This window comes from Protomyctophum bolini, assembly GCF_963924005.1.
Source record: "Protomyctophum bolini genome assembly, chromosome: 14".
NCBI lineage: Eukaryota > Metazoa > Chordata > Actinopteri > Myctophiformes > Myctophidae > Protomyctophum > Protomyctophum bolini.
The window spans coordinates 28,205,513-28,215,952 of record NC_137875.1 but is presented as its reverse complement, the minus strand read 5'-3'; the positions used below and the strand labels follow the sequence as shown (position 1 = coordinate 28,215,952).

The following is a 10,440-nucleotide window of genomic DNA, read 5'->3' as shown; positions in this document are numbered from 1 at the left end:
ACTACTTGTATCTGGGTCATTGCAGCATTGCACGAAAAGCTTCATTTGTTTGCAGGTGGGTGAAATCTGGATTTTCATTCTATATTGCGTTACTGCCTCCAATTAAATGTATCCTTTCCTTACTATTGTAACTAGTGCAACCTGGTATTTTGTAGCCTACTTTTGAAAGCGCATCCATTGGTTGAAGGCTACTTCTGTTTATTTACTCAAGAGTAATTAGTCCCTCTGAATTAAAAGTAAACGATGGAGCGCATGAAGTTAGTCCTGCAGTACTTTCAGTCCAACTCTGAGTCCATCTCCAACGGAATCTGTATCGTCCTGGCCCTGGTCAGCGTCAAACTGTACACCAGCTTTGACTTCAACTGCCCCTGTCTGCCTCAGTACAACAAGCTGTACTCTCTGGGGGTTATGATAGTGCCGCCTGTCATATTGTTTTTCCTGGGTGTGCTGGTGAATCGACACACAGGCGTTATGATGGACGAGTGGCTGAGACCCGTTGGGAAAAGATCCAAAAATCCCGCCGTGGTTAGGTGAGTAGTAATTTTATTTTCTAGGCTGCAGGCTAGAATTCCGTTCCAGCCTGGAATGGACAGAATCTGTCTAGAATAGAAGAGAAACGCTAACCTGGGACTAAATTATTTTCGCTCCTATGCCACCAAAATGTGGAACGCCTACCAACAGTCATTAAGACATGCGAATCCCTTGACTCCTTCAAAACCACTCTCAAAGGGCACCTACGGACGGCCGTAAAATCTGAATCCCCCCCCCCACCGCCCACACTTTTTTCCCCTCACTGTATATCTTTCTTTTCCCTTTTGACCTCCTTTTATGATGAATTCCTGTTCTGTTCTTTGACTATATAGAAGTTTCTTTGTACGTCTTTAAATGTTTTGATGAATTGAACAAGGTGGACCCTCTTGTAAACAAGTAATGTTTAATTGGGTCGTCCACTCGCAGTTAACAGTCTTTGTATTGAGTTTGTGCTTGAAATGTACTGTAATTCTGCAAACTGTTAATAAATATTCTGATTCCAGTGATTCGCATTCCTTAGCGGCCTATTTAGAAGTTAGATTGAGCAACCGCATCGCCCGGTGGCGCCACCTTGAGAGGTTTTCAGCTATTACTTTCAATGTTGTGACATCACGTTTTCTTTCTACACACAAAGCAGCTGTTTAAATGCCACACGATTGCATTGCCCAACTACAAAATGTTTGGAAAATCTCAATGTGATATATATATTTTTTTAATTTAGTTTTTAATGCATTTTATACTCTCCGTAGGCACCTGTTCACTGCCATGCTCCAGAGATCCATGTTGGCCCCCATGGTTTGGATCTTGGTTACTCTCCTGGATGGCAAAATCTTCATCTGTGCCTTCAGTATGAGTGTGGACCCCAAACCCTTCTCGGGTACAAAACATTTGTTACAAGATGAGCAGACCTCAAAGTTCAAACCCTTCCATCTGAGCATAGACTATTGTGTTAACATATTGTTGGGTCAAATTACACGTCTGTTGTTTTCTCAGGTATGCCCAACCACACAGGACTAGATGTGATCAGAGTGATGGCTAAAGTGCCCTGTAAGGAAGATATTATCTTCCAGAATAGCTCTTTCCGCAAAGCAGTCTCCCGCTATGTCCGCTGCTATTCCCAAGTAAGACATTACACACTGACATGAATAATCCATAGACCTATATGTTTAAATAGAAATCATTGCTATAGGCAAGTTTCCTTGTCCACCCAGTGCGCGGAGATGTTGAGCATAGCTCCTAATCTCCCCTTTCGTTGTTGGTACAGTATTTTCCAAGTACTCTACAGGTATGTACTTGGAAAATACTGTACCTATTCTATTCATATCTACAATTCGTCCTCTGCATTCATCCATCCTAAATAGTAGGAGCAGTTGGTGCTAGTAATACAGCACCTTATTTATTTTTACAAAGATGTTTATTTGCTTTTCAGCACCATCCATATACACATCTCTTGTCATCTCTTGCCATATCTCTTCCAGCAAATATAGCCAAAATAAGATCTATTTAGAAACCTTTATATATTGCATGGCAATGGTCTCAATCTATTCTGTTGAAACTTGGGTCATTGAGCCTACAAAAAGACCATTATGATTAATATGAAGGTACAAGAAATGTCATTCTAGACAGCCTTGTTTGTTTTTGTTAGCCATTTCTGTACCCAGATCCCTCCCTCACCATTTATGCATCAGGGACAATAGACCCAGGAGAGTGATGCCCCTTTGTGTGTCTCTCTGCAGTTCACTGAAGCAACTCTGTCCTTCAATGCCTGACAGCAGAAACTTGTAAAAAGGATTTCCAAGGTTTAATCGGTGTAGGATTGGCCCTGCTGTTCCATCCAGTGGAATAGAACAGAATATAAACGTTTTTGTTGGCACATGGAACATTTCCTTTGGCTTCCCGTGTCTGTTGTATAGGAAATAAGTCATCCAATAATTTTCTGTTAAATTCAATGTTTCACAAGTTGTCTCAAGACACTTTACATGATAGTAGACACCCAGTGTTTTCCCGCTATGCAAGCATCGCAATCAACATACCATGAGACGTACAAGTATACAATTAATGACGCTCTGCATAAACATGCTCCTATCATCATCACTGCCCTTCCCTTCCATCCCAGGCCATCGGCTGGTCCATCCTCCTCTTCGGGATCCTGCTGGGGGCGCTGGGGCGCCTGGTCAAGCCCTGCTTTGACGACCACGCCGCCATCCTGCAGACGCGCTACTGGAGCAACTACCTGGACGTGGAGCAGAAGCTGTTTGACGAGACGTGCGTGCTGCACGCCCGCGACTTCGCCCGCAAGTGTGTGGTGCAGTTCTTCGAGGGTGCCCGCGAGGACACCGTCCTCCACCTCCCGCACCCGCCCCACATCAGGCGCCACATGACGAAGGAGGAGCTGCTGGAGGAGGAAGAGGAGGAGAGGCTCTTTGGGATCACCAGGCAGGAACAGATGGACGGCTTGTTGAATAAGTGGTACTACTGCAAGCCTGAGTTGGACGTCACCAGGATGGAATACCGGCCCAAGGTGTGTGTGACCTGGGAAGACCACGATGGAAAGACACTCTACTCTGATGTCTAGGACCTAGAGACAGAGCTCTGTGCCACCTAGACTCTAGGTGGCACTGAGCTCTGTCTCTTGGGAATGGGACATTAGCAAGGGTTTGGCACTGGCAGGCACTGCATGCATGCAATCTGTTCTACTTTCTCCACAAACGGAGTGAGACAGAAGGGAGGAGAAAGAGACTGACTTATTTTAATGAAAAAAATATTATTTTAACCGATCTCTATAGTAGAATATCTTAAGACATTATAACTACATCTGCAGTGGCTGGGCGTGTTCTCCCTACTCTTCCATTGAGAAATGTAAAGCTTGGAGTCAGGTAGGACACCTATGGACTGACAAGTGGCACTGCTTGCTCATCGTGCCCAATATCTCCCTTGGCCAAGTGGCGATTCCTTGTTGAATCAGTGGTAGATGTTTGCTTTCCCACACGGGACACTCTGCTTTGAATGTGTTGCAGTAACCTCTCTCTAGTTGATGTAAAAACAGATTGCAGTTTTAACTTTAGGGTAAGGGTCAATGTTTAGTGGTGAAGGAGTAATAATCCAGTGGTTCCCAAACTTTTTAGCTCAAGACCCAAAAGAGAAATGAGTTTGCCCAGGACTCAAACTAGTGAAAATAGCAGATCTACAATGTTGTGAGCTTGTAGATCTTCTTAAACTTTTATCTTTAACATTTATCAAATACTTTTTTTTGGAATTGATAAAGTTGTGAATTTTTGCGGGCGGGGGTCCCGAGACATGGCGGTGATCATTCTAATCTATAGAAGAGCCTCTCAAGTTACTTGAATCAGACTCAAGTATAGCGATAATAATTTTATTGGGTGTTTTTATTTATTGGGTTTATTAGTTTGTCTTAGTTACACGTGACTGCAAGGCACAGCCACACATGTCATGAATGTGCAGTATGCACAGCTGTGTTTGTATTTGTTTTATGTAAGTGGATATCTATGAACTGATGGTGGTAATGGTGTACCTTTCACTTAAATGTCCTTTGACGCATGTGTCGAACCAAAAATATCTCAAGTCTAATAAGGCCAAATGTGACTCGTGAGGAGGATTTGAATAGGCTGGGCCCTGAGGGTTGGTTAATTTTGCATACAGGTTGTTGGCTACACAAAGTTCTGTCGGACTGACATGGGCATGCAAATGATCCAGAGCAGAGACTTTCTAAGGGCAGACTTTAGATCATGAAAATGTATATCTTAAAATTCATTTCTACAAGCAAAAACAACCATTTCTGACTTTAAAACTACCGGGATATTTTGTCTGATCTCAGGCAGATTTTCTAATGTCACCCTTTTGTATGAAGAATGGAATATTTCTCTAATCACAGATATGGAATGCAAGTTAGTATGGCTTCATCACCTATGAATCTTTCATGCTTTGATTTGAAGCCTCACACTCACCTGCTGCTGAATGTCTTCAAGACCTGAGGCTTGTGAAAACTTTAATTTCTTCTTTCATGTAAACCCTAAATGGAGCTCTTGTATGCTCAAGAATACAGTTAAATCAATTTCATGATACAGGAGCAATACAAAAGTGTCAGTCAACCGATTTAACATCTTATAGAAATAGAATAATGCAAACATAGAAAGTAAATAATGTATATTTTTTGTCAATAGTTTAATATGAATATTAAAGGCAAGATACAAATTCATAAAAGTGTTATGCTGTATATAAAGGTGTGTTTGTGTGTGTATTTTTAATTATTTTTTCTCCATGAGGCTATCACTGATCCAACATGTTCCAATTTGTACTGTTGTACATCCAACAGTAGTAGTACCCAAACATATGGTTTAAATATCAGTTCCTCCTTTTTCTCAGTTCCCTGTCAGCTGGAGACGTGCAAATGCAAATGCAATGCACCGCTGTGTAGGATCACATCGTAGCAGTTTTCAGAGATAGGGGAGATCTTAACCAGTATTTTCTAGAGAAAAAAAAAGTATTTTTCTAAACCAACAAAGTACAAAATAAATGTTATTTTAAAAGTGTTTTTTAGAGCCAGGCCGATGATGATAATGTCGGTATTCGCAATTATGCAGCTGATTCCTGATTCTTTTTACCTTTTATAACATTTTCAATATAATTAAAGTTAAATGTTATTTTCACATGTACAATTTTGTACATAGATAAATACAAAATGTATTTTGCACTTTTTTAAATTGGTATTGGCATTATTGGACTGACAAAATCTGTCCTATAACCAAAATGTTCGATCCCTCTATAAACAATTGGAAGTGTCATGCTCATTTTGGATGAAATGCCCGAAAATGTAATATGAGCATGTTTACTCATACTGCATCCATTCTGTTTTTCAGCTACTCATTTGCTGTGAGTTTAGTGGCCGCCATATTGCTATGTGATCGTCAACACATGTTTCCATTTAAAAACCAAGAGGTTTTTTTTCCATAGGGGAGGAAACTGAACTGCAGTTCCTGAATGTGACTCATCGCATCCCAGTTTCTCAGACTACACAGACGCATTCAAACGGAGACACACGCAAAGGGGGAACTCATTTCTAACCTAGGTATATCCACAGAGTTTATATATTAGAATTTGGAAATCTCTTCTCATTTCCCCCTCCCCAAATAACTAAACTTAAGCTCACAGATTTTGGTTTTCTGTGGTTCTGTTTGAAGAACGGAGCGTCATAATGACCTACCTCAGAGCTGTGCTGGAGTGTAAGTTGACACGACTTCATTGCTTGTTTTCTTTTCCGTAAGTTGCATGCTTAGTTTCTTTATGGGTCAAACTCAGTGTCGAATGCCTTCTTGCTTTTTTGTACTTTTGTTTAGTCAACAGTGAAAGCATGTTCTAACTCGAACAAACTGCAAAGCATCTGCAAGAAATCCATTCATTCATGGCCAGTCACTATACATTTACACATGTGTAGTGTAGTGTTTAGAATACTAATTTCTGCAACTAATCTGTAATTACCCCAGGAACCCAGTCTTATCCCCCCCCCCCCCCCCTCTCTCTCTGTAGCTTGACTGCAGAGGGAAAACCTCACAACTCCCTCGTCGTCGATCTTCAAAATCCAAGAAGATGGCTGCCTTTGCCCTCGTCACAGAGAACTTCAAGTTCATGTCCCTGTTCTTCAAGAGCAAAGATGTGATGATTTTCAACGGTCTCATCGCGCTGGGCACCGTGGCCAGCCAGACCGTGTACAACGTGTTCGCCTTCCACTGCCCCTGTTCCTCAGGGAGGAACTACCGCTATGGTCTGGCAGCCATCGGCGTCCCTGCGATGGTACTGTTCCTCATAGGTATCATGATGAACAAGAGCACATGGGACCTGGTGTCCGAGGTCAGACTCAGAACGTGCCGGAAGCTGTCAGGGGCTGCAGCCTTCGCTCTGAAGGGGACGATCATTGGCCGGGCCGTGGTGGCCCCAGTGACATGGGTGGTCATCTCCCTGCTGCGGGGTGAGGCCTATACATGTGCCCTCAGTGAGTTTATTGACCTTGTGGACATAGAGGGCTTTCCACCCAACCAGACTTCAGAGGTTCTGGCCAAATTCCCCTGCAAAGGAAGTGTCATAAAAGAGCTTGAGGGTTTTGTGCCTGAAGTTGAGCGACGACTGAAGTATGAATCTCAGGTAGTGGAGTGGTATTATTTCCTATGGTTAACCACATTAATCATGGCATCCCTATTTTGGGCATGTCATTCAAAAAAGTAAAACGTAAAGTGAGGAGCGCTCTTATCATCATACATCATCATAGTACATCACATTCCGTGCTCAGCCAATCAAATCATCACTTTGTGGTACACACAAACACACAAAGCTGGGCAAAACAAAATGTATTAATGTTCAAACCTTTCTACAATCAAAAATAGATCTAGAAGCTCACAACTTGTCACAATGCGACACATGAGCTTGTAGATCAGAGATGTTAGGATGGGGCTTAAGTTGTCATTAATTTCATCTCCTGAATGGTTAAGAGTAATGTACAATAAGTGTAACATTCCTGAACATTCTGCTTTCTGAAGTATGAAAGTAAAATAGTGGAAAATTATTAGTTTTATGCTCTTTTGCATAAAACCCTCCTCTTCTGAATTAATTATCTGAATACAGTATGAAGTACAGAGGAGTTCATACAGTTACACAAAAAAACTCCTGGAAAGTCTGGTCCCCTGTGGGTTAGGGTCCTGTCTCGCTCCATTGCATGCATGGTCAAACACAGCACCCGGGATAGACGGTATTCACAGCACATAGTACATTATAATAAATTAGCATTTTGAATGCCAAATTATGGTGAAAATTGCCTGGCATACATCATTTTATTCCACCATCATGTGTCTCTGGCTTAATCTTGCCTGATCATGTTTGAATGGTTTGAATCAGTATTCAGTATTCAGTATCCTTAATATCACCTTCTGTTCCTTCCAGCTGATAGGTTGGCTGATGGTGGCAGTGATATCTGTGATGGTGTTCCTGTCAATGTGTGCCAACCGCTGCTGCTCTCCACTGGGCTACCAGCAAGAACACTACTGGTCCCAGTTTCGCTCCAGCGAGAAAGACCTCTTCGAGCGCACGGGTGAAGTGCACGCCCGCCTCATGGCCGCCGAGAATGTGAAAAGCTTCTACGGCTTTGTGGCGCTGGAGAAGGAGGAGATGGAATTGCTTGCCGAGCACCAGCAGAATGTCCATGCCATCTCCAGCACCGATTGGAACCGCGTGACCGGTGTCTACCTCTACAGGGAGAAGAACGGATTCCCCCTGTACAGCAGGCTGAACAAGTGGGCCCAGTACAACCTAGAGAACAACATAGAGGCTATGGACAAGGAGTTGGATGTCTTCAGCTGACAGTCAGCAGACAACAACACTCTCAAAGTTCATTCCAATGGCTCTCTCGGTTCCTTTTAGGGGGGTCTACATTGACCCTTACAAGTCTGTAACTCAAATGGACCTGTTACTGTCAGAGTTAAGGGGAGACCTTCAAATGTCAAAGTTTGAGAATGAGAAGCATTGGTATAGAACCAATGTTTGAAGGGATGGATTCCTTGGTTCCTGTCCAGTGCTGAGACTCGAAGAAATCTAGTCTCCTAGTAGGTAAACATAATATTAGTTAAATATTTATATTTCTGAAATGTAAGGTTTGATATTGTCTTTGTAGTAAAAATAACATAAAAAAATACTATTACAATTTACAAAATAACTTAGAAGTGCAAGAATAAAGATCGGAATAAATCTGCGTCTTTATTTCTGAATACAATGGGGAGAATATTCCATAGTGTGGGAGCCAGTGTGATAATTTCATGTGATATTCAGTGTCATTGACAATCTCACTGCTGCTCAAACTGTTAATTGAATAAGACACAGTGACATGTCTCGTTACATCCTATAGCTCTGGGTCCATATAGAAGGAGTTCTCCTCCTTCTAATGCTATGGACCAGAGCTAGGGAAATACATGCCTCTGCTTATGATTCCCCTGTATTGACAGCACTTTGTCTGAACCGGGTCCATACAGTAGCACCTGTAGAACATATTACATTAGAATACATAAGAATTTTGATTGCCAAATGATGATGAATATTTTTTTATTATTTTTTATTATCACCACTGGAATGTTTTATTCTTGTTTTTGGTCAGACTGAAAAAAAAATGTATTCTAAAATTCAACAGCAGCTAAAATAACTGATTTACAAGCTTGACTTATTTTTCATGAACTGTCATACAACTAACCATATAGTTTGTTGCATGTATCTTAAATCAGGAGGTGTAACACCATCATCAATCAACATGTGAAGCAGGACTGATGCTTATGATTAGCCTACAAACCTAGTTAACTTACCGTAGTTACAAACAACTGTAAACCTTGGTTTATCACATCATTATCTATTGACTCTTACCAGAAGATAATGGTGAAAACAATATTATAGTAATAGTAATTCACGTCTATTTTTTGTTTCTCTGTTATTTTTGCTTATGGTCAATGACCATCCTGCACTTCTATATATCAGCCAGCAGGTGTAGCTGCAGCATGGTTTCGATAGGTTCTTCTGACGAGTTTGTCAGACATCCTCAGAAAATGTCATGTAAATATTTAATATGAGAGCTTTGAGTATATGTTTCTGTTGTATTTACTGTTTTAAACGTTTTCTTTTCTTTCTTTAACAAATATTATTCTTTCAGAGTATACTTTTTGTAGCTTGAATAAAATAGAATGAGCAGGACCCAACACAGCTAATACTGAGGAAATATAATATTTAACGCACAGTTTAGCTACCTGAGTTTACATATCTATGCGATCCACTGTGTTGTATATATCTGACGTTAATTTAATTACAATTCCACATTCTTTATTGACATAAATGTTGAAAATATAGCTGTTTTGAATAAGATCAATGTTTTGAAATTTTTCACACAAACCTTTCCCCCCCCTTTTTTTTACTAGAGTGTAACTTGTGTTTACTGTGTGTGTGTGTGTGTGTGTGTGTGTGTGTGTGTGTGTGTGCGTGCGTGTGTGTGTGTGTGTGTGTGTGTGTGTGTGTGTGTGTGTGTGTGTGTGTGTGTGTGTGTGTGTGTGTGTGTGTGTGTGTGTGTGTGTGTGCGCATGTGAGAGTGAGAGAGCACGTGCTTGCTTGCATCACGTGTAGATGCGTGCACAGTATTTCCATGGGTTGGGTGACTTGGGTGTCAAGCTGGGTCAGGAATCAGTACAGATGCTGTTGCTGTACTTTGTATGTGAGAAAATTCAACATAATATATATAATCTATAATAGATACACATTTTCATTTTAGATGCTGATGCATGATGTTACACAAAGGCAAAGCAACATGCAAGTGCAACAACAGTAGACTAAACTTCACTTCTTTAGTAACTAATTGCAAACGTACAAGCAGACACTAAGGGCAAAGGTCAAAGGCTTTAACACCCAGACAGAGACAATCATTTTCCTGCAGGCAGACTTCATCTCATGATCTCATGTTTACTCATGTTGTTTCTCTCTCACCTGTTTGTTGCTTTTGGTCTGTTCTGATTCCGCTCTATAAATAGACCTTGGCAAGGAGACAGAAAGACAGCTAGCAGAATGAAAGAATAAAACACACAGGCAGTCAGGATATAGTTATTACAGTATCTCTCTCTCGCACGCACGCGCGCGCGCACACACACACACACACACACACACAATCTCTCTCTCTCTCGCCCATTGGGATGCAACTTCCTTCCTTTCATGGCCATGATGATGATGTAGTTGTATGAGTAGGCCTATGATGTGCTTGCTTTGCTGTGCTCCTGCACCGTCTGCCTGTCTGCCTGTCTGCCTGCCTGCCTGCCTGCCTGCTTGTCTCTTCCTGTCACCTTGTCTGTGTGCCATCTGCTCTCCTCTACATACTTCATAGCC

At 41.5% G+C, this 10,440-nt stretch overlaps 2 protein-coding genes across 2 annotated transcripts; both read left to right on the top strand.

The window, feature by feature from the left end:
- Positions 1-243: 243 nt before the first annotated feature.
- Positions 244-3,106, top strand: calhm3 (calcium homeostasis modulator 3; the record flags this gene model as incomplete). Its single annotated transcript, XM_080781858.1, has 4 exons — positions 244-530; positions 1,281-1,408; positions 1,525-1,652; positions 2,648-3,106. The coding sequence occupies 4 exons, from the start codon at positions 244-246 to the stop codon at positions 3,104-3,106; spliced, it is 1,002 nt and encodes a 333-aa protein (XP_080637984.1).
- A 2,405-nt stretch (positions 3,107-5,511) lies between these two features.
- calhm2.1 (calcium homeostasis modulator family member 2, tandem duplicate 1) lies at positions 5,512-9,411 on the top strand. Its single transcript, XM_080781424.1, has 3 exons — positions 5,512-5,771; positions 6,076-6,687; positions 7,480-9,411. The coding sequence occupies exons 2-3, from the start codon at positions 6,136-6,138 to the stop codon at positions 7,894-7,896; spliced, it is 969 nt and encodes a 322-aa protein (XP_080637550.1). The 5' UTR covers positions 5,512-5,771; positions 6,076-6,135; the 3' UTR covers positions 7,897-9,411.
- Positions 9,412-10,440: the final 1,029 nt, after the last annotated feature.